Consider the following 24,610-nt stretch of genomic DNA (forward strand, 5'->3'; position numbering starts at 1 on the left):
CCCTATTAACCTGTCCTGCCATATTCAGGGATTTGTGGACAAACACCCCAAGATTCCTTTGTTCCTCTGAGCTTCCTACTGTCCTGCCATTCATTGAGTACTCCCTTATCTTGTTACTTCTTCCAAATTGCACCATCTCACATCGAGATTAAATTCCATCTGCCACTGATCTGCCCATCTGACCAATCGTTTATATCCTCCTATAAGCGAAGACATTGTTCCTCACTGCAAACCACCCAGCCAATCATTGTGCCATCTGCAAACTTACTTATCAGCACTCCCTCACACCCTCACATTGTTTGTGATATATAAGTATATATACATAAAAACAATAATAAGGGAAATATTGGCTAAGGGGAGAAAGGCACAAAAGTGGAGTTGAGAATTATCAGATGATCTCATTGAACGACAGATAAATTAGTGATGGACACAAAGCACTGGTTTAACTGAACCCATGAAAAAATTTAAAAATTTCCTTGAAAGTAGCTGGACGGGTCAAGAAAGCACAAGGCATATTTTATTGTGTTTCCTACTTAGAGTATAAAGACGGGGATATTATGTTCGAACTGTGTAAAACTATTAGACCACGGCAAGAGAACTATGTACAATTCTGGTCACAGCATTACCAGATAACACGATCCCACCAAAGAGAAGCGAGAGGAGATGTATGAGGCTTGGGAATTGGGAATTTTAGTTTTGAGGAATCGTTGGATAGGCTGAGACTGTTTTCTTTGGAATGGAGGAGGCTGAGGAGAGATTTAGAGTCGTAGAAATGTACAGCACAGAAACAGACCCTTTGGTCCAACTCGTCCACACCAACCAGATATCCTAAATAAACATGGTCCCATTTGCCAGCATTTGTCCCATATCCCTCTAAATCCTTCCTATTCATATACCCGTCCAGATGCCTTTTAAATCTTGTAACTTTACCAGCCTTCACTACTTCATCTGACACTTGTTCCATAAATGCATCATTCTGTATGAAAAAGTTGCCCCTTAGGTCCCTTTTAAATCTTTCCCCTCTCACCTTAAACCTATGCCCTCTAGTTTTGGACTCCCTCACCCTGGGGAAAAGACCTTGTCTATTTACTCTATCCATGCCCTTCATGACTTTATAAACCTCTATTGATTGATTGAGGGGCCTAGATAGAATGGATTGTTATCATGATTTGAGAACTTCAGTCATGTTACATCTCAAGTTGAAAGAAATATTTTTGCACAAAGTGGTCTATATAGGCTGAAATGTGATTTAGTGAATAAAACTTTAGCTTAATGGCTGATTTTCATCAGCAGAGAGGAAGAGATTTAAACAAATTGGTGACTGGGTTCAGGGAGAATTGAATCATTTGTCACCCAGAGAGTATGGGATCTGGGACTCACTATCCAAAAGGGTGGGAGAGGGAGATCATCGCATTTTTAAAAACATCGTGGTGGTAGTAATGTTACGGGATTGTGTGTCAGGCCCTGGCCTCCTGCTTGTCACTTTCCCTGAAGAGCAGCAAAAGAGCAGGTCTGTGATGTAAGCAAGGGGAATGTGACAGATGCAGTATGATTAGCTGATTTGGACATGGCAGAAGTAGGGTGCTGTGAGAACCAATGTGTTGCTGGCAAACAGCATGACTGGAAGGGGATGTGACTGCAGGCAGTGACTATGTGGAGTCTGCGATGTGACTTCTGCCCAGGGGATAAGACCTTGCCAAATGCCACATTGCATGGCTCTGTTTGCTGATCATTGGCACTGATTCTCTGTAGATGGTTGGGCATGTACATGAGCCTATTGATGCAGTTTACTGCCATTTTCAGATCCGGTCGTCTCCAAAATTTCAAACTTCCAATGTGTGGTGTTATTTTAATTCAATGTTGCAGAGGTGAGCTAAATCTCCTTGCGTTAGACCCAGGCGGTGCTTTGGATGGTTGGTTATTTATAGTCGCACTAATCCAACATCAATTGAGTAGGCTCAAATGTTTATTGCAGAGGAGATCATTTGGCCCATTGTGTCTACACCAGTCAATAAAGATCTAACTACACTATTCCCATTCACCGGCTCTTTGCCCTGGAGTATGACAACACAGTGAATATCTATATATTGTTGAAATGTTACAATAGTTTCTGATTCAACTGGCCTTTCTTGCAGCGAGTTCCAGACTCCCATCACCCTCTGGATGAAAAGATTTCTCCTCAACTCCCCGCTTAACCTTCTACCTCACACCTTCCATCTGGCCTCTGGCCATTGATCTCTCTACTACTGGAAAAAGTGACTTCCTGTAGCGTAATATCTGTCATTGAGAAAATACTAGAGTTCTCAAGAAAGAAATAGCAGGGCATTTAGAAAATCCTATCACAATCAAAACATGATTTTGTGAAGGAGTAATGTTAATTGACAAATTTGCAAGAGTTCTTTGAGACTGTAACAAGTTGATAAAGAGGGACGAGTAGATATATTTGAATTTCCTCAAGGCATTCAATAAGGTGTCTCATAAAAGATTATTACACAAGGTAGGGGTGATATATTAGCATTGATAGAAGATTGATTAAAATGAAGAAGACAGAGAAGTGGGATTAATGTGTCATTCAGCTTGGAAAGATGTAACTAGTGGAGTGCCACAAGGAGAAATCCAAGGACCTCAATTAATTACTGTCTATATTAATGACTTGGAGGAAGGGGCAGTGTGTAATGTATCTAGATTTACTGATGATACAAAGATAGATAGGAGGGAATGTTGTGACAAGGACATAAGGAATCTACACGGGATATAGACAAATGAGTGGGCATAAACTTGGCAGATGGAATTTATTGTAAGAAAGTGTGAGTTTATTCACTTTAGTAGGAAGAATCAAAAGGCAGACTACTATTTAAATAGGAAGGGACTCCAAACAAAATGCAGCACAGAGGGACCTGTATGTTGTTATGCATGAACCACAAAACTAGGTGCAGCAAGTGGAATTTTGGCCTTTATTGCTTGGGATTTGGTGTTTAAAAATGGAGAAGTCTTGTTCCAAACTGTACAGGATGTTGATGAGACCGCACCTGTACTGTGTACAGTGTGGTCCCTGTATTTAAGAAAGGTTTCCTGGCATTGGAGGCAGTTCAAGAAAGATTCATTAGGATGGAGCCTGGGATAAAGATGTAGTCTTATCAAAAACACCTAAACAGGTTAGGCCTTTATTCATTAGAGTTTAGAAGAATGAGGGGTGATTGCATTGAAACATATAAGATTCTGAGGAGCTTAACCAAGTAGATGTTGAAAAAAATCTTTCCACTAGCAGAGGGATTTCAAACTAGGGGACATAACTACAGATTAAAGCATCACTCATTTAAAACTGAGATGCAAAGAAATTTCTTCTCTCAGCTGGTGGTGGATGTCTGGAATTCTCTACCCCAGACTGTTGTGGAGGCTAGATCACTGGAAGTATATAAAGGGGAGGTAGAAAGGTTTTTGAAATATTGAGGAATTGAGGCCTATGAACAGCTGGCATAAAAGGAGGTGACGCCTGGAACTGATCAGCCATGATCTAACAGAATGGCCAATTCCTGCTCCTATTTCTTATGTTCTATTCACTCGATCTACAACCTTCGTAATCTTATGCATTTCTACCAAGCCCCTGCCAACTTCCGTAGCTCCAAAGAAAACACCCCAGCCTTTCCAATTTTTCCTTTTAACTCAGACCATCCAGCCAAGGCAGCATCACTGGTAAAAAAAAACAGATGAAGAGTCACTGAACTCGAAACATTAACTCTACTTTCTCCCCAAGGATGCTGCCAGACATGCTGAGTTTCTCCAGCAATCTCTGGTTTTGTTTCAGATCAGGGTGAAGTCCTAAATACTAAAGTCCCTTGGACCTGAATGTGTTGTAATTCTGTGCTGGACTGGATTTAGAAAAGTCAAAAGATAGAACATAGACTGGCAGTTCATTTATACTGTGATGCTTATACAAATACACTGGGAACCTTTCTGGGAAAAAGTGGAAAAAACCTTAATTACTGAACCAGGACAGCCTGGCTACAATGTTCATGCATTTGGCTTGTCATTGAATAATACACCCTTTCACTGTTACAGGTGTTACGGAGGAGGAATGGCCGAACCCATCTGATAATTAAACCAAAACACAAGCCCAAATCTGTTAGGACAGGAGTAGAGGTTCCCTTCTAATAATTACTCCCGAAACACCCAGAGGAGCTCGCTTTTCCCCCCATAATCTGATAAAAGAGTAGTTAAAAGAAAGAAAATCCCTGATCCACTTTATAAATAACAAGAAACAATTTATTTATTTAACCCTAACAATGAACAAATTAACAGAATTACTAATAAACTGAACAATTACCCCCTAGACTACTAACTACTCCCTAACTGGCCTAAATTCTACTGGAATGCTGTTCAAATAAATACAAGTCCCACTTATATAAACCCAATCAATGAGACAACAATAAATTAAAACTTAATCTCTCCAAGTTCGTACAAACTGTGTCTTCTGGAACACGCTGCCTTCTCCATTAATCCACAAATCCATTAATCCATTAATCTTTTGCTGACTCTGCTGTCAGGGATGTTTTTCTCTAATATTGCTTCTGTGAGGGCTTTGAGCTAGAAATGCCGTGGTACCTTTTTAGGAGATGGTGTTTTCTCTAATACATAGATGACTGTGAGCACCAGTTTCTCTCTCTCTCTCTCTTTCTCCGTCTCTGTCTCTGTCTCTGTCTCTGTCTATCTCTCTCAGAGAGAGAAAGAGAGCTAAAGGTTCTTAACCTGGGCGAATGGCGGTTCGCTCTGGGGTCTCTGTCCAACTGCCCCTTTCTTTATACCCGTGATGACATAACAATATTTCTTACGTTGGATTGGTTCAATGTTGTCAACATCATCAGATTTAAATTTGATAAGTTTTTAGTATCTAAGGGCTTGCCTTAAATTGATTGGCTAAATTTGAATACTGTTGTCCTGGTAAAAAGTGCTGATTGGCCTTTCAAAATAAATTTTTAACTTTCGAGTACTTTCTGTTCTGGCAACCTCCAGCTACTGCTCATAGACATACATTTTAAAAATCTCTAAGCACAGGAAAAACACCTCACCTCTTAAAGAGACCACACATTCTTTCTCCCTTATTATTTTGACAAACATATTCTAGCTTCCTAAAGTCCAATTCATGATTATTCTACACAACTTTGTAACACAGGAGATGATGATACCTGGCCACAGCAGCAATTTTGGTAAGCCAAGTTGATTATCTCAAAGGGTATAGTCTTAGACTAACCTTTGGACTGCAAAGGAATAGGCCTTTCAGCTCCTCAAGCCTGTGAAGCCATTATGACTATTACTTGCAAATTACAGGAAATGCTTATAATGGGATGTCTAGTTTGGGCACCTTTTCAATGACCTCCTGACATGCCGAGAAAATAAATTATGTGCCTCTGTTAAGAGATTTTATTGAACAGATTGATGTGTATTATTATTTACAATGTTTATCATTTTAAAATATGTATATATCTGAGATTCATTCTCGTACAATCAGAGTCAAATTGTTGCTCATTTTGCACCTATGGGAGCAGGTTGACATATTGTCTATGCATAGTGTGTACTTAGTTGCATACTACTTACTGGCAGATTTAATCTACAAACCCTTCCTATTGGCTCACTGATGAGGTCCTTTATGCTGCCCACTGTTCTGTGTAGCTTGGAAGGGTGTTAATATCAGCCATGTGAATATTAGTTGCTGTTTCTCAGAATAGCCAGTGTGATTAAAAGTGATGGGTTTTTCAAGTTTTTGTGAAGAGAGCAATCAGTGCTGCCCATATTTTTTTTCCATAATGGAGCACAATCACATCATAGCGAATTGTAGGTGGGGAGATGTGGGACAGCATCATGTGCCACTGAGTTAGACTCCTTGGCACTATCCCCGTGGCAGTATTTAGCTGCAGGAGCATAAGGAAGGGCAACATTCTGCAGCAGAATTGACCAGGACCGCAGTTGCAGTGCAAAGAATTCTGGCAATGCTTATCTGTGACGTTTTAATAAGCTAGTTTTCACAGTTTGGCCAATAGGTAAGAGTCCTGTCCAATTAAAACATTGAATGCTGTACAATTAAATGATTGATCCATTCTTTTGACGCTTCAGTCTGACTGACCCCTAGTACCAGATGTTACAATTGACCTTCATCATTGGCAACCATTGGGGATTTCCAGATTTCCATCACCTTTTTTGTTGAAGTGCTCAGTCCCTGTGCTGCTCCTGTCCTGGTCTCTGAATATTATTGGCATTGTCCCTGTCTTACTAATGGTGTCTGTGATAGACAGTTCTAGGTTCAGGGACTTGTAGTCAGGGCATCAGGTTCTAGGCTTTTGGTTGGATGCAATGTGGTCCATCAGACCCAGAGGTTTGCTTGAGTGGGTGGAAAGGAGAGAGAGAGATCACTTCGATTACTACCATTTCCCCAATCTTTCACCACGGTCTTATTACTTTTCTTGCTTTCCAAGGACAGATCTAATGCAAGTTGAGTGGTTGGGAATCACTGCAGTTAGTTGAATCAGTGGTCCCTGTTAGAATGCTTAGTCCTATGGGCTCTCAGTGGCTATGAAGTTACAGACCTTGACTGTCTAGTGGCAGGAGGCTTGATTGAGCCTATGTACAGCAGAGTTTGGGAAACACCTGCACATTTTGAAATGTTACAGTTGTGTGCTGCATGTTCCATATACCTGGCTAGACGTGTCTTCTAGGTAACTTGTGAACACTAAATCCACTATGGCCAACTTGCCGGTCTGGTTAGTGTGGAGCTGGAGGAATACAGCAGATCAGGCAGCATCAGAGGAGTAGGAAAGTTGACGTTTTGGGTCAGGACCCTTCTTCAAAACTGGGGAGGGGGAAGGGAGCTGGGAAATAAATAGAGGGAGGAAGGGTGGGACTGGGGGAAGGTAGGTGGGATGGTGAAAGGTGGATGCTCCACAAAATGGTCCCCGAGTCTACGCATCTGCGCTCTGTATGCGATAATCAACATCTTCCAGTCTCTAACCATTTTAACTCCCCCTCCCACTCCCTTGATGACATGTCCATCCTGGGCCTCTTCCAGTGCCACAATAATGCCACATGCAAACTGGAGGAGCAACACCTCATATTCCACTTCGGGAGCCTACAGCCCAATGGCCTGAACATAAAATTCACCAGTTTTAAAATCTCCCCACCCCGGCCTCATCCCACATCCAAACCTCCCTCTCATTCCCGCATTCTTGATCTGACACTGCCTGTCCATCTTCTCTCCCGACTATCCGCCCCACCCTTCCCACTGACCAATCCCTACCATCCCCTACCTGCATCCACCTATCACCATCCCACCTACATTCCCCCAGCCCCACCCTTCCTCCCTCTGTTTATTTCCCAGCTCCCTTCCCCCTCCCCAGTTCTGAAGAAGGGTCCCGAACTGAAACATCGACTTTCCTGCTCCTCTGATGTTGCCTGGCCTGCTGTGTTCCTCCAGCTCCATGTTGTCTTTTCTCTGACTCCAGCATCCGCAGTTCTCGCCATCTCCGAGTTGCACCTCTAGTTCCCTTTGTTCAGATTTAAGGTCCTTGTTTCAGAAAGAACTATATCATTTTCAAACTTCATGTAAAATTCTATCATTATTATGGCCACTATTTCCCAAAAGCTTCTTTGCATCAAGGTTATTAATTAGCCCTTTCTCATTACACAACAATAAATCCAAAATAGCCTGAACCCTAGCTGGCTCTTCAACATATTGCTCTAGTAATCCATTTTATACACATTCCAGGAATTCATCCTCCACACTATTAGTGCTGATTATGTTTATCCAGGCTATATGTAAATCAAAGTTCCCCACTATTACTGTATTGCCCATGTTACCTCTAATATCCTGATTTATACCTTGCCAAACATAACCACTAATGTTTGGTGGATAATAAACAACACTAATAAAGGGCCCTCATGTGGCACAGCAGCAGTGCCCCCACCCATAGATCAAAGGACCTGGGTTCATGACCCAGAGGTGTGTAATAACATCCCGGAACAGGTTGATGAGGAAAAATAGGGGTTAAATAATTTTTAAAAACACCTACCAAAGTTTTCTGCTCCTTGCTGTTTCATAGGTCTACCCAAAATGATTTCACATCTTGATCCTTCAGTAGAAGATCCTCTCACTGATGTCATCTTTTCTTAAGAACACTAACCCGCTTCCTTTTCCTTTTTGCCCATTTTTCATAAATGATAAATAACCTTGAATATTCATTCTTGGGCACCGTGTAGCTACAATGGCAATCAAATCACGCCCATTTACCTCTATCTGTGGCTTTAAATCATCTACTTTGTTGCAAATGTTGCATGCATTCAGATGGAATACCTTAAATTTTTAACATTGTTCCAAATTCTAATCCCATATGATGCTTGCTTTCACTTTGCTGATTGTTTATTATTCATTCTCAGGATGAGGGCATCACTGACTAGGCCAGCATCTATTGCCCATCCCTAATTGCCCAGAGGGCAGTTAAGAATCAACCACATTGAAGTGGGCCTGGAGTTACATGTAGGCCAGACCAGGTAAGGATGGCAGTTTCCTTCCCTAAAGGACATTAGTGAACCAGATGAGTTTCCTTTGACAATTCATGTTTATCATTAGACTCTCTAATTCCAGATTTATATTGAATTCAAATTCCACCATCTGCTATGACTGGATTTGAACCCAGTCCCCAGAATATTACCTGGGTCTCTGGATTAACAGTCCAGCAATAATACCACTAGGCCATCAGCTCTCTTTAATCTTACAGAATAAAATCATAGAAGCCTTACAGTGTCGAAACAGGCCCTTCGGCCCAACAAGTCCACAACGACCCTCAAGAATATCCCACCCAGACCCATCCCCTAAAACTCACCTAATCTATGCATCCCTGAACACTACGGGCAATTTAGCATGGCCAATCCACCTAACCTGCACATCTTTGGACTGTGGGAGGAAACCAGAGCACCCGGAGGAAACCCACGCAGACACAGGGAGAATGTGCAAACTCCACACAGACAGTCACCCGAGGGTGGAATTGAACCTGGGTCCCTGGTGCTGTGAGGCAGCAGTGCTAACCACCAAGCCACCATGCTTCTAATTTCTAATCTCCAACTATTTCCTGTTACCAGTCTTGCTTCCCTCCACTCTGAACTCTCGCTCAGGTTCCTACCTCCACTGATCTAGTTTAAACCTATGTTGACAGCATTAACAAGTTTCCTTGAAATCCATCCACCTTTTACAGCTCCCACCTGCGCAAGAACTGGTTCCAATACCTCACAAATCTGATGTCCTCCCTCCTGCACACTAGCATATGGCACTGAAAGCAATCCAGAGATTATTTCAGGAGCTCACCCACTTTTCACTGTCTCCAGAATGTCCTATAGCCATTCTGAGACACCTTGACCCTGGAATCAGGAGGCACCATACTATCGTAGAGTCATATCTACAGTCGCAGAAATGCTGACTGATTATCTAATGAATCGTACATGACTATTGCTGTTCCAATCTTCTTTCTTCCATCATGTGCAGCTGAGCCCGCTGTGGTGCCATGGACTTCTCTGTGGCTGCACTCTTTTGAGGAATCACAACCTTCCCTACTAGCCAAAACGAAAACCAGTTAGGGGACCCCCGTCTGGTTCTTAGACGTCCTGGCAGTCCTTTCCTGTCTGTGTGGACCTGTGATAAGACCACCTCCATAAACGTACTATCCAGAGTGGTTCCAGCTGCTGTTTGAGTTCTGATAATTCATAATTTATCTTGGCCAAGCTGTTCATGTGGAAGAACATATTCGAATAACTGTACTCAATGGACAGCATTGAGGGGCAGTCTAATTAATGGAAGAAAACAACTAGTGCACATATATATAGCATAACTCCAGGAATATTTGTCACCCTGTACAAAGATAGCAAAGTAAGTTGTGAAGTGGAAATAGAGAGTCTACAGAGGGATTTCAATAGATTAAGCAAATGCTGAAATTTTGGTAGATGGAGTATAATATGGACTTGTGCACTTTAACAAAAGAATAGAAAAGCAGTACATTATTTGAATTAAAGTTACAGAACTCTGTGGTACAAAGGCATTTATATGGCCTGGCACTTGAATCACAGAAAACTTATAGCACAGGAAAGTCTCTTGGCCCATCCTATCTGTGCTGGGCGAAAACAAGCCCCCAACCTTCTGGCAGTTGGTCCACAGCCCTGCAGGCATTTACAGTGTATGTTACTAGGGATTAAGACAAGAAATGGAATGTTGTTTATTGTTTTAAACTGCAATACAAAAGTAGGAAAGTTTTACGGCAACTATACAGGGCCTTGATGAAATTATATCTGGAGTACCGTGTATAGATTTAGTCTCCTTACTTAAGGATGTAATTTCATCAGACACAATTCAGAGAAGGTTCACTCAACTGATGAAGGGATGGTCTTATAAGGATAGGTTGAACTGAATGGGCTTATACCCACTGGAAACCACAAAAACAAATGATAATCTTACTGAAACACACAAGATCCTGAGGGTATATTTATGAGTTGGCTATTGGGAGCAGTTTCTCCATCTGGGAGAGATAGACCAAGGGTCACAATTTAGAAATTAAGATGGAGGACAAATATCTTCTGAGGGTTGGAAATCTGGCTCCAGACAGCAGTTGAGACTCGGTCATTGTATTTATTCGAGGCTGAATTAGGTAGTTTGTAGATTAATAAGTGAATCAAGGTTAATGGAGCACATACAGGAAAGCGAAGGTGAGGTCCCCATCAGCTCAACCGTGGTTTTGTCAAATGATGAAACAGGTCTGAGACACTAAATGACCTTGTGCAGTCCCCAGCAAGCAACTGATTATGTTGGTGGTGTGGCCTTACTCCCCACGTTGGAGTAACCCTCTGTAAGGAATGCCCAACTCACTGTAGATGTTCCATTCACTGATCAACAAGGCAGTCTAGTAAATGAGACATCTGAAAACACACACAGCACAAACAGTTTTCTTGCATCAGTTTATTTTACCCAGAGTTTTGCCTCTGTTCACTGGGGCTTGTGAGTGGCTCATAAGTTTTCAGTTGCTGTCCTTGAGAATTAGCAGGTTACTGGACCATCAAAACTCAGCCTGAACACATTTTCACAACTTACGTTTCAAATTTCTCTATCATTATCAGCTTCATAACAGTAACAGGGAACCTCATTTAGCAGAATTAATTGATTTTTAATCATGTAAAGTGGATACGTTAAAGGGAAGAACAGAAAGCAGAAAAACAGGAAAGCCATTTGAATAGATATATATTAGAAAACTTATATTTACATAAAGCCTGTCCAATCTTGCCCGCTCCCCTGTGCCCAACATGTCAGTGTTTCATGCTTCTTCCTATTCTCAATCATTCTCCCTTTCCAACCACTCTTCACCCTCTCCCGTCTTCAGTCAGACTCCCTCTCTCAACTGCTCCACACGTCATGTCCAACATCACATTATAATCCAGTGTTTGATTGACAATTTACAGATGATCAATAAAATTACAGGAGTATGCTCCTCATTAATCTTTAGTAACAAAAAGACAGATACTGGAGAAGGGATAAACTCTGAGTTACTATGGTGGATGGCTGGCTATTATTTTAGATAAATTAAGCTGAAGATCCAGACCTAATACAAATACTAGAATCATCCTGAGGTTGTGAGGACAGCACAGAGGCCCATGAAGTTATATATCAGGACTGCACTGAGTGAAAGCATTTTCCAGAGGTATAGAGAATGAGTCAGTGCTAATCTGGGAATTACAGGCCAATTAACATCTGCAGCAGGCCGTCTTCAAATAACAAACTGCTGCATACCTGGTTAAATATAAAACAGTTTGAAGCAATCAGAACAGATTTCAAAAGGGAGCAAATCAGGCTAGACGAACCTCAGTGCTTTGAGCAGCTAACAAAGTTGGTAGATGACAAAGTGGATTTTTTTTTTCCCACACGCACTCAAGAAAAACCTCTCACAAAAGGTATCACTTGAGAACTTGACAGCAGATAAATGGGTATGAAATTGGGGGAGTTGGGGAAATGGCAAACTAGATTAAAACTGGTGAGAGCAGAGGCAACGTTATTCATAAAAAGCAGAATAGTAGTGTCCAACAGGTTTCTGCTCTGGGTTACTCATGCACATTGCATCCATCAATGATTTCAACATCAACCTTAAAGAGGCTAGTATTGAAATATGCAGATAAACCAAAACAGGAGGGGAATACTTGATTCTTTAGAAGACTAAAGGAAACCACCAGATTGAGAGAATGGCCTAAAAAGAGGCAGATGAAACTAACTGCAAGTATGGGGTGATGCATTTTGGTACAGTTAGTAGCAGTAATTATACTGATTGGAAATACACATGGAGCTCTGGAGAGTAGTCTTTTACACATCACAAAACATTAAGTGCAACATTGAAAGTGGATAAAGTTTCAAAAAATGTAATTCTATTCTGTTTTACCTTGAGATATATTTAAAAAAAAAAATGAGCCAAGGGATAAAGCGTCAAGAGTTCAGCCTGCACATTGAGCTGTACACAGCAAGAAGGATATTACAGCTTTGGAGAGGATACAGTGCAGATTCCCTAGGGAACTTGAACTAGTGAGAGGAAACATGAAGACTAACTTGTAAAATTGAGATAGTAAGAACTGCTGATACTGGAATCTGAGATAACACAGCAGGCCAGGCAGCAGAGAAGCAGGAAAGCTGACGTTTTGGGTCAGGACCCTTCTTCATCGTAAAATTGAGTTTTTCTTGTTAAAATCATGACGAATATGGACTATTTAAATTTAGAAGAAGGATATAATTTATAGTAGTTGAGGAGTCATGAGCAAAGGAGGTACAGATACAAGATTAAGTGAGATTTAGACAAAGGACATGATAACGTTCTTTTTTACTCAATAACAAATGAGGGTGTGGAATTCACTGCTAGGGTTAGTGATGAGGTAGAAACTGCATCAATAGTATTGGAGGGAATCAGATGGGTAAATGTAATTGAAAGTACCTGCTTATAAAAATTAGTTAGGCAGAACTAATTGCTTTGATGGAACATCTTTGTACACCTTCCCTCTCTCTGCTAGGTTAAAAGACAATGTCCAATCTTCCTCTAACCTGTGTAATAAACTCTATTGATCTCAATATTGCACTGACTATTAATTTCTGATGAAGGATCAGGCCTGAAACGTCAGCCTTACTGCTCCTATGCTGCTGCTTGGCCTGCTGTGTTCATCCAGCTCTGCATCTTGTTGTCTCTAACCTATTTGTTCTGAGGACTTCCGTCAATTTAAGATTCCTTTCTACCTTGACGCTGCCTAATCACTGTAATCATCTCAATGAACGATTCATCATCTCATTCCTGTGTTTGTCCTGGCTGGGTTCAATATAATTTAAACACACTGTAACCTCTGCAGTCCAGAATAAATGCCATCAAGTCATTTCTGGATTTCAGAATTTTCTGGATTGTGGACAGGTGTTAAAATGCTTAACACCAGAAGCAAGTGAACCAGAGAACACTGTGCATATAAACATTTATCAGATACATTCAATGGTGATAAATTACATTATAAAGTAATTGTTTTATATCATCAAAATATTGTTTCCAACCAAATCGGACAGAATGCTTGTGACTGCTTTAAAAAATTCCACACAATTGTCCCTGAACAGACTTTCAGACTGGATAGGTTACAGTGCATAAAAAGCTAAGATATTGGTTCAATCATGTGACTAGCACAGCTCTGACTTATGAAACTTTTCAAGCCTTGTTTTGTTGTGATATTTCCCTCACCAAATATTGATTATCAGTAGCCTTTGAAACAAGAGGATACAGTTCAGCCAGCCCCTTGAGCCAATGCTGCTATTCAATGAGATCACAGCTGACTTGTCACCTTAATTCTATCTATACACCCTGGTTCTTACTGTTGATGACTTTACCCAAGGAAAAAAATCCAACAACCTCAGGTTTGAAATTTTCAATTGGCTCCAACCTCAACAGCTATTTATGAAACTTAGTTCCAGAATTCTAGTACCTTTAGTGTCAAATCACTCCTGAACAGCCTCTCTAATTTTACTGTGCCCTTTGCTCTGAATTCCTCATAAGAAATGGTTTGTTTCCAACACTGTCAATAATCATCCAGGTGTCCCTCACCACCAGTTTTGTGTTAATGCATTAATTTCAAAGCATTTGTGGGTCACTAAGTGTTAAATGAGAGGGAAACAAGTTTGGAAGGAGCAGAGTGAAAGCGAGAGAAGCTGTCCTATCAGTCAGTGTGCCACAGTGGAAAACATCTAGTCAGGGAGTCAGTGAAATCATCCCAAACCCAGTCTGTGCCGTACCCCCCACCCCACCCCCGCAAATTTCCCTGAACTATCCCACTTTGCAGAAGTATTTCTGCACCAAAATCAAAGAGTCGGTGACTTAATTAGTTTATTCCAAGAATGCTATAAATTATGGAATATTCTGTGTTCTGTACATTTCCCCAATCCATTTATAATTTTTTAAAAAAAGGCTTCACAAACCCATGCAAAAATGCTTCATTGGACGGTCTAAAAGAGGTATATTAGAAAAACTGCTCTTCAGTCATTATAATGAGATATTCCAGGTCGAAAAACACACATACAACTCGAACACTACACACAAATCCACTCAACTATAAATCTACTGTCAAACCTGGCCACACACATTCCTTTGGAGTATCCATATTTCTTTTACATATTATCTATAGTTAAAAACACTTTTTGTCATTCGTTTACAGAAATGTACAGAATCACAGGGATTTCCATTCACAGCACAGGTACTCCATCATTGAAGAATCTGCCTAAGCAGGTCCACTCTAGTCCCTTTTCTTCACCCAATCATTTCCCACCCCCTCAAATACTCTCACCTTCCTGGGAGAAGGTGCACTGGTTTTGTTTCTGTTCCTTCCAAATGTTGACAGCTACGAACAAGTTCCTTCAACAGTATGGGGAAGTGACATTGGATCTTACAGAACAGTTTCCTGGGCTGTTCCAGGATAGGTGAAAAAACAGGCCCAGGGTGTGACACACAGTGAGGTGCTTGGTGGGACCCTTGAAGACTCGAGCAGGAAGATGCTCTCTGTTGGATCTAATTGTTCAACATCAGCTACCCGATCTTAAAAGACCCAGAGAATGACACACCTCTCTTCCCTGTTTTCCACCCCCTCCCAGTGCACCAACAGTCCAATCACTTTCTGCTCTGTTATCTTCATAAGGTGGGGGAAAGTCATAAGGGTAAAGAAGCAATGGTTGCATGCAACTTGGAGCAGTGCAACAACAAATGTTCTTTTCCTGTGGAAAAAAACCCTTTACATAAGCAGTTCTAAACTCAAATGAAACAGTCCACACTAAATTAAAAGCAGCCCCCTGGGGTGCTACAGACAAATAGATATCTCCCCAGTGCACATTCAGTCTGGCCCAGTAGTTGAGACGGAAGTATGAATCAGTTCACCAATAGTTTTCGCCTCATCCCGAGGTGGCGATTCTTCCCCATTCTGTCCCTTGGAAGTGGTCTCTGGTGAAATACTGTGTAGCCCTTCCAGCAGCGTGCAGCCCGGGTGGTTCTTTTTGAAGTGCTGATTTAAAATGGCCTGGAAGGGAAAGCTCTTGCCGCAGACGTGGCAGTGGAAGGGCTTGTTCCCGGTGTGCTTGCGGATGTGATATTCCAACTGGTCCTTGCGGGTGTACTTTTTCCCGCAGATTCGGCATACAAAGGGTGTTATGCCCATGTGCAACCGCATGTGGCGGTCCAGGCTTCCCTTCTGGTTAAAGGACTTGCCGCAGTACAGGCACGTCAGCCGAGGGTTGTAGCGGTACCAGCGCTCGGCCACTTCTTGGTCCCGGAGGTACTCTTCATAGCCACTGACACCGAAAAGGGGAGTCTCATCTGCCTGTAAGTGAAAACAACATTAAATCAGAAGCCGACAGCAACAGAATGGCAAGTGTAAGGAAAGTGTTAAATCAGTCTATCCTGAATTTGCAGGTGTTAGAATGATGTCTTGTATTTGTAATCTTCAGCTTTCTTTTAAGAAAACTTCACATTTCACAACCTCAATGCATCCCAAAGCAGTTTATAGCCAATGAATTCCTCAAGGTGCTTTCTCTTCCTTATTGATGTAAAGAGCAACAATACAGAAGATCATTCTGATGACTGTTACTCTCAATGCAGTTTGTTGTGATCCCTATGCCCTGATTAATGCAGACACATACAATTTTTTGTTCTTATTACTATGTAGCTAGCCAGTCCCATTTTGAGTTTGCTCTTTTTACATACATAGTTCCACTTTCATACTATAGGGCAAAGTTGTTTTTTGGAAAATAGATAATTAGTCCATAAAGAGAAAGGGTTTAAAAAATAAAAACAAATTCAACCCAGATACCTTGCTGCTGGGGATTCCAACTTCGGAACTTACCGAAAGGAGACTCAAGATTCAGTTATTTGCTGTACCTTAGCTTCTGTATATGATATTATCTGTAAATAAGACCTACCAAGTAATTTAGCCTGTAGGCATTTGGTCTAATGTTTGATTATTCTCCGCTTTCAAAAGTGATGAGAGATAGTGGCCAATATGTATTCTGTATTAGGTGATTTATTCTGATCAAGTTGTTAAACTTTAGCATGTTAACAAGTACATCAGGACAGTGAAAGATTATAAAACAAAAAATCTGTTCAAACGTCCACTAGCAGAAACTATAGCATAACACAGATTAGAAGAGTAAGTATTCTGTAGGTCCAGTGCATAGGAAAGCCCAAAGTGTTAATATACAACAGGTATTAAGGATAAAGATAAATATTTGGTTCAGATAATGGTACAATTACTTATTTTGGATGTCAGTTTAAAAAAAATTCAATTACATGCCGGTCATTGTACCGACAATAAATTCTAATTTGTCCAGCAGTGATATTTGGGTAGGCTGAGGGAGGAGAGAGCAGCTGAAAGCTGAACATTGTACTGAAAACAATGAAGAGTGCACTACTGTATTGTGCTAATGTACAGTCAGCTTCTTCCAAACTTAAGCACCCCCAAGGGTAGCTGACAGCTACTAAGGAGGCAAGGCAACTTGTGTGCTGCTGAGTTGTTCATGCACATTTGTCTCAATTTTACACAGATTCAATATTGGCAGCAGAAACATAAACACAGCACCTAAGTAATAATGAAGGTGGCAAACATCACAGCTGAAAAGATAAGCTTCTGGTGGAATTGAGTGTCACATGAAATTCAGTATAAATAAATAGAAAATGCTTCACATGAAACATAGAAAAAAAATGACGGTACAGAACAAGGCCATTTGGCATAAAGAAATCTAAGAAGGAATTACTATGTAAACAATACAATTTCTAGGGAAATTTGGTGGTGGTGGGTTGTTCTAGAATTACAATAAATTGAAACTGTTGCAGCAATGGTTGATGGCAGGGAGGAAGAGATTAAAATGTTGAGATACACACAAGCTTGATACAGAGTTGAAATAGTAAGATCATCATAGCACATTATAAAATCAGTAATACAGCATTTACAACCCCACGCACAGTCCTGGTCATCTCAGTGTAGGAGGAATAAATTCAACTTTAACAACGGATGTTTCTCTTCGTTCTTTCCTAGGATGTAGGTGTAACTGGCATGGTCAACACTTACTGACCATCTGGAATCACCCTTGAATTGAGTAGCTTGCTTGACCATTTCAGGAGGCGTTTAGGAGTCAACTGTGTTGTGGGTATGGAGTCACATGCGGGCCAGACTGGTTAAGAACAGCAGATTTCCTTCCCTTATTGAATAATATGTTACCTCAGAGTTGTTCATTTCAATCTAGAATTATGATTTAAGTTTCACTGGCTGCTATGATGGATTTGAACTCAACCTTAAAACATTAGCATATGGATTACTGATCCAGTGGCACAAGGGTAGGAAAGGATTGTTCGTGTGTTAATGGGTGTGGATGTTTACGTGTGGGGTGTGGACCATGGTGTCTTAATGGAATTGTTTTCACCAAGCTGCTGATGTCTAGGTTGTACTGAGTCAGGGCTGGGGTGAGGAGCCAACCAGCCTCCAACAATCAACAGATTCAACATGGTTGAGGCTGGAAGCTGCAGGGTGAGGACAGTCAACCCCTGTGCCAAGACGGACAGACCATAAGATATTAAAGCAGAATTAGGCCATTCAGCCATCGAGTCTGCTCCACCATTTGGCTCATGTTTCTTAACCCCATTCTTCTGCCTTCTCCTTATGATCCTGGATTTCCTTACTAATCAAGAACCTATCTCTACCTTAAACATACCCAATGACTTGGCCTCCATATCCCTCTGCAGCTAACAGGTTACCCCATCACTCGAGCATTTGTCCTTGGGTCCTAGGCGGTCTTACTAGTAAAAAGATCTTCTCCAACTCCACTCTATCCAGGCCTCTAAGTATCCGAAGTTTCAACTAGATCCCGCACGCTGTAAACCTCCTCTGGACCCACTAATGACAGCAAACATTCTTCCTTAGGTACACAGCCCAAAACTGCTCAAGATTTTGAATGCAGTCTGACCGTTATACAGCCTCAGCAATACATCTCTGCTGATGTTCTCTGGCCCTGTTGAAATGAATGTCAACATTGCATTCGCCTTATTAACTGCCAACTGAACCTGCATGGTAATCTTAAGAGAATCCTGAACTAGGGCTCCCAAGTTTCTTTGTGCTTCAGATTTCTAAAGCCGTTCCCTAATTAGAAAATGGTCTACACCTTTATTCTACCAACCAAAGTGCATAACCTCACACGTTCCCACATTATATTCCATCAGCCACTTCTTTGCCCACTCTCATAGCTTGTTCAAGTCCTTCTGCAGCCTCCCTGACCCTTGATTTATCTTTGTGTCATCTGCAAACTTAACAACAATGCTCTCAGTTCCTTCATCCAGATCATTAATGTATAAGTGTGAATAGCGATGTGTTTGACTTTAACTGTCCTGTGGGCAATTAGGGATGGGCAATAATTGCTGGCTTAGCCAGCGATGTTCTCAAACTGTGGGTTGTGAAAAGTTGTGATCCCAACACTCATCCTTGTGGAACTCCACTAATCATCGGCTGCAATCCTAAAAAAGACTCATTTATCCCCACACCCTGCCTTCTGCCGATAGTCCAGTCCTCTATCCGTACCAGTACCTTGCCCCCAACACCATCAGCTCTTATCTTATTTAGCAGCCACCTGCATGGCACCTTGGCAAAGGCCTTCTGGAAATTCAAACAGATCAGGCCCACTGGCTCTCCTTTGTCTAACTTGCTCATTACCTCCTCAAAGAATTCTAACAAGTTTGTCAGGCATGACCCCCTCTTGACGAAGCCATGCTGACTCAGCTCTATTTTACCACACAATTCCAAGTATTCTGCAATCTCATCCTTAATAATGGACTCTAAAATCTTACCAACGATCAAGGTCAAGCTAATTGGATTGTAGTTTCCGGTCTTCTGCCACCCTCCCTTTTTAAATAGGGAGTGTTGCGTTAGCCATTTTCCAGTCCTACGGGACCCTCCCTGACTTCAGTGATTTGTGAAGATCACCAATGCTTTTACAATTCCTCAGCTATCTCCTTCAGAACTCTGGGGTTTAGTCCATCTGGTCCGGGTGATATATTCAGACCTTTCAGCTTCCCCAACACCTTTTCCTTAGCGATGGTCACTACACTCACCTCTGCCTCCTGACTCTCAAAGAGCTGGTATGGTGCTGGTGTTTCTCACTGTCATTTCTTTGTTCCCCTATTATCATTTCTCCAACCTAACTTTCCAGCAGTCCACCTGCCACTCTTGCCTCTCTCTCACATCTAAAAAAACAAGCACTTGCGATCTTCTTTTATATTACTAGCTAGCTTACCCTCATATTTCATCTTCTCCCCTCATTGCTTTTTCAGTTATTCTATGCTGGTTTTTAAAAGGCTTCCCAATTATCTTCACCACATTGTATGTCTTTTCTTTTATTCTGTCTCTGACTTCCCTTATCAGCCATGGTTGCCTCATGTTCCCCTTGTGTTTCTTTATCCTGGAGGTGAATTTTGGCTGTGCCTCCCAAATGCCCCACCAGAAATTCTGTCATTGCTGCTTCCAGACTCCCGTTCCAATCAACTCTGGCCAGCTCCTCGATTGTGTCTTTGTAGTTACCTTAACTCAATTGTAATACCGTTACGTCTGATTCTAGGTTGTCCTCCTCAAACTGTATGGGTGAATTTTATCACAGTATGGTTACTGCCCACTAGAGGTTCCTTCACTTTAACTCCATAACCAAGCCTACATCATTAGGCATCACCAAATCCGAAACTGTCTGTTCCCTAGTGGGCTCTACCATAAGCTGCTCCAAAAAACCCAGTTCGTAGACATTCCTCAAATTCCTTTTCTTGAGATCTGCTACCAACCTGATTTTTCCTGTCTGCGTATTGAAGTCCCCCTTGATTATTGTAATAGTGCCTTTCATACATCCTTTTCTATTTCCTGATTTATTTTCTTCCTCATATCCTGACTACTGCTAGGAGGCCTGTACATAGCTCCTATCAGGGTCTTTTTTCCTTTGCAGTTCCTCAACTCTACCCACACAGATTTTACCATTTCTTGCTATTGATTTATTTCATTTCTTACTCACAAGGCAACCCTTTGCCCATCTGCCTGTTCTTTCGATAGAACTTGTATCCTTAGACATTTAGTTCGCAGCCCTGATCCCCTTCCAGCCACATCTGTGATACCCACAACATCGTACCTGCTAATTTTAATCTGCACTACAAGCTCATTCACCTTGTTTTATATTCTGCGCGCATTGAAGGCAATAGCCTCAGTCCGACATTGATTGTCCCCTTATCTGCTGCTTCTGAAGTTAGATTCCTGACCAATTCCATACTTTCTGTCCTATTCCTTGTTCTGGAAACTTTAATAACCTCTGCTGAGCCCTCCCCACCCAGCATGATTCAAATGGAGCCAATTCCATCGGAACAGCTCCCCCCTTCCCCAGTACTGGTTCTGATGTCCGGGAATTCAAACCTATTTCTCCCACACCAATTGCTGAGCCACATTTACCTCTTCAATCTTTTTGACCTACGCCAATTTGCTTGTGGCTCAGGTAGTAATCTCATTATCATCTTTTCAGTTCTGCTTTTCAATTTAGGCCCTGGCTGCTCATATTCCCCGAGTAGAACCTCTTTCCACCTATATATTTGCTATCTATGTGGACCACGACAACTGGATCTACTCCCTCCTACTCCAAGTTCCGCTGCAGCCCAGATGAGATATTCTTAACCTGGGCACCAGGCATGCAACACAGCCTCTGGGACTCTTGATCCTGGCCGCAGAGAACAGTATCTATTCCCCTTATTATACCATCCCAATTACAGCTACATTTCTCTTTTCTACCCCTTCTTGAATGGCTCCTTGTACCACGGTTCTACGGTCAGTTTGCTCATCCTCCCTACAGCCCCCACTCGGGGAGCAAGAATCTCAAACCTGTTAAACAAGCTCAAGGGCTGAGGCTCCTTCAGCAAGTCTTCATGGAAGCCTCTATCTGCCTCGCTTGTAGTCACACCCACCTATCCCTGACCAAATTCAAGGTAGTTAATGAAAGGGGTGTGACTGCCTGCTGAAACAGTGTCCAGCTAACTCTTCCCCGTTCCTGATGTGTGGGAGTGTTCAAAGCTCAGACTCAAGCTCATCAACTGTGAGCCAGAGTTCCTCAAGCAACTAACACTTGCTACAGATGTGGTCACTATGAACCACAATGGGGTCCACCAGCTCCCATATCATGCAGTTACAATATATAGAGGCATTCTCCCTCACAGCTTATCACCCAAACTGTCCTGCAAATGAGTCCATATCGTCCCCACAACTTTCCCATATTCTATTGGGCTGCCTCTAAATATTCTCATTATTTCAGTGAGTATTCATTCAGTGGAACAGCCTCCCGTGATGGAAGCAGTTTGTGTTGATTTCTTCAAACACAGATTTCTTTCAGAAAACATTGGGTTCCAGATCTCAAATAATCCAGGAAATGGCATGTGGTTGGTGGTGGAGAGGAACAGGTGAATAAATCCATGGTTCCCAAAGCTCTCCAAGTATCTGGGTGTATTGTAGACCGATTGAGAGATTCATTGCTGTTTAGTTAATAATGTTTCATTGCTATTTAGTTAATGATTTAATTATTAATCAACTCCCAACAGTACAGAATTTGATTGTTGTTGAAGCTTTTCGTCTTACACTGATTAGAACATGACACAGGAATACCACATTTGAGACTTGCAATTTGGTATTCTTGCCTATGTCCTGACGAGTGCAAGATGAAAAGTTTTTGTAAAACTTTCTTGATTTAGCAAAGCTCCATTATTATTATAAAAACCAAAAGAACTGTGGATGCTGTAAATCAGAAACAAAAACAGAAGTTGCTGGTAAAGCTCAGCAGGTCTGGCAGCACCTGTGAAGAAAAGATCATAGTTAACATTTCAGGTCCAGTGATCCTTCCTCAGAACTCCAGTTAACCCTGGCTTTTTCTTCACAGATGCTGCCAGACTTGCTGAATTTTTCCAGCAACTTCTGCTTTTGTTCCATTATTTTTATATTTAAGCATGTTATTCAATGTCAGAGTGGTAGAGGGTAAATTATCTGGACCCTTTTGTCATCAAGCAGTTCATAAAACATAGCACCTGTTGCAACCGGAATTGGACACACCCACAGCACAATGTGGTTAGGGTTCAGGTAAATCAATAAGGATCATATTTCCATCAGATATTGTAACCCGCTGCAGTTTGTCTCCAACCCAACATCAGTGGGACTGTGTTACAATTTTGAGCAAGTCCCATCCATAGCTGGGAGAAAGAAATTCTGGAACAAAATAAAACACTTGACGGTAGGATGGATGCAGTTTATTATATTGAGACAAACAGGAGTGTTTCACTACCACAGGCAGTGTTACCTGAGAGTTCGGCTGTTTCCGTTCCTCATTTTTGCCTGGAGACTCACTCCTTGCTCTGTGGCGCTCGGGCACGGTGCAAACAACACTGCCAGATGGGCTAAACCTGGTTAGCAAACACATCAATAATGGAACAGTTTAGTCAATATCAGCCAACATTGGAAAGTGCTGTGCAAGGACAGGACATTGAGACAAAAGACAGACGCATGTTGGCAAACCAGTGAAAGCATATTCTTAAGTGAGGAATGGTGCTGTAGCCAGTAAGAAGGGGTTAAACAGAATCAGGCAAATGTTTTACTATAGTGATTAACTAGTAATCGTGATGTCCTGAGCCATTTCTCACAGCAAATTGTGATGTACAGTTTCACATAATTGTACCAAATATTGTTATAGAGAGGCTAGATTTCACTTCCTGTGCTCCAATCAATTGCAACCTGTAATTGCAATGCTTTACCCACATCAGTAGTGGATTGATTGGCAGACCCAAGCTTAGTTAGACAGAGACCACCTCTTTTACATGATTCTCGCTTCACTCAGAATTTGTTCAAGATTGAAAGTTAGCAGGAGTGCATCCTACTATTCTTCAACTTGTATGAACAACAACATTGTGGTAGACCTACTTGTAGCTGTAGATTGTAATCACTTTCACATCAGCTCCATTGCACTGCAGAGGGGACAGGAAAACATAATGGAACAGCACAGGAGGCGGCCATTTGTCATATTGTGTCAGCGCTCCCCTTTGGAGAGCTATTCACTTAGTCCTAGTGCCTTGTCCTTTATTACTGCTCTGACCTTTCCCAACCTGCAGATTTTTCCAATCTCCTTTTCAAAGTTGTTATCCATCTGTTTCCATCAGATTATCTTGACCCATTGCGTAAAAATAATTATCATTGCCTCCTGGGAATTTTAGCAAAATTCTTTATGAAATGAGTGTTTTTGAACAACATTTGAACAGGGCCACAAACAATGGATCTCCAGATTACTTGGCTGCTCCTCCCCCAGGTGAATTATTCCAGGCTCCTCAACACACATGTCCCACAGATATCAGACTGTTCTGGTTATTAACCAGGATACTTTTTATTGCCCCTTTAATAGAGGCTTGAAATATCCAATGCCTACTGGACTGCAATGGACACCACATTCAGTGGCACACAACAGACTACAAACATCCCTTCATTAGGACTATTATTATGTTAATGAGAGAGGCACATTTGATGGATTTAAGGGTACAAGGAGTTTCCCGTTGTCCTAGGCTAGCAAACTTCACTAACATCTTTCACCCCAACCTCAAATTCATCTGGACCATCTACGACACCTCCCTCCCTTTCCTGGACCTCTCCATCTCCAGTAACCGTCTCACCAACATCTATTTCAAACCCACCGACTCTCACACCTACCTTGACTACACCTCCTCTCACCCACCCTCTTGCAAGAATGTGATCCCATACTCCCAACTCCTCTGCTGCACCTACTCCTAAAATGCAGCATTCTACTCCTGGACATCCCAGATGTCCTCCTACTTCAAGGACCATAACTTACCTCCTACTTCAAGGACCATAACTTACCCGCTCCGGTGATTCAAAATGCCCTCAACCGCATCTCTTGCGTTTCCTGCACTTCTGCCCTCAAACTCCCTCCCCGCAACAAAAATAAGGACAGAGTCCCCCGGTCCTCACATACTACTCCACCAAGCTCCAC

The 24,610-nt window shown here is 41.8% G+C and overlaps 1 protein-coding gene across 5 annotated transcripts in view; it reads right to left on the reverse strand.

The window, feature by feature from the left end:
• Positions 1-10,969: 10,969 nt before the first annotated feature.
• The window catches only part of zbtb37 (zinc finger and BTB domain containing 37), a 33,160-nt gene continuing 19,519 nt past the window's right edge, over positions 10,970-24,610 (reverse strand). For all 5 annotated transcript variants that reach the window (XM_048601803.1, XM_020515581.2, XM_048601802.1 and 2 more), the window contains exons 4-5: positions 22,916-23,018; positions 10,970-15,891 (exon numbers count right to left, since the gene is read on the reverse strand). In XM_048601803.1, coding sequence (XP_048457760.1) covers positions 15,409-15,891; positions 22,916-23,018 — 586 coding nt within the window. In that variant the 3' untranslated portion in view covers positions 10,970-15,408. The remainder of the gene's footprint in view (positions 15,892-22,915; positions 23,019-24,610) is intronic.

Source organism: Rhincodon typus, chromosome 10, assembly GCF_021869965.1.
Source record: "Rhincodon typus isolate 14 chromosome 10, sRhiTyp1.1, whole genome shotgun sequence".
Classification (NCBI taxonomy): Eukaryota; Metazoa; Chordata; class Chondrichthyes; order Orectolobiformes; family Rhincodontidae; genus Rhincodon; species Rhincodon typus.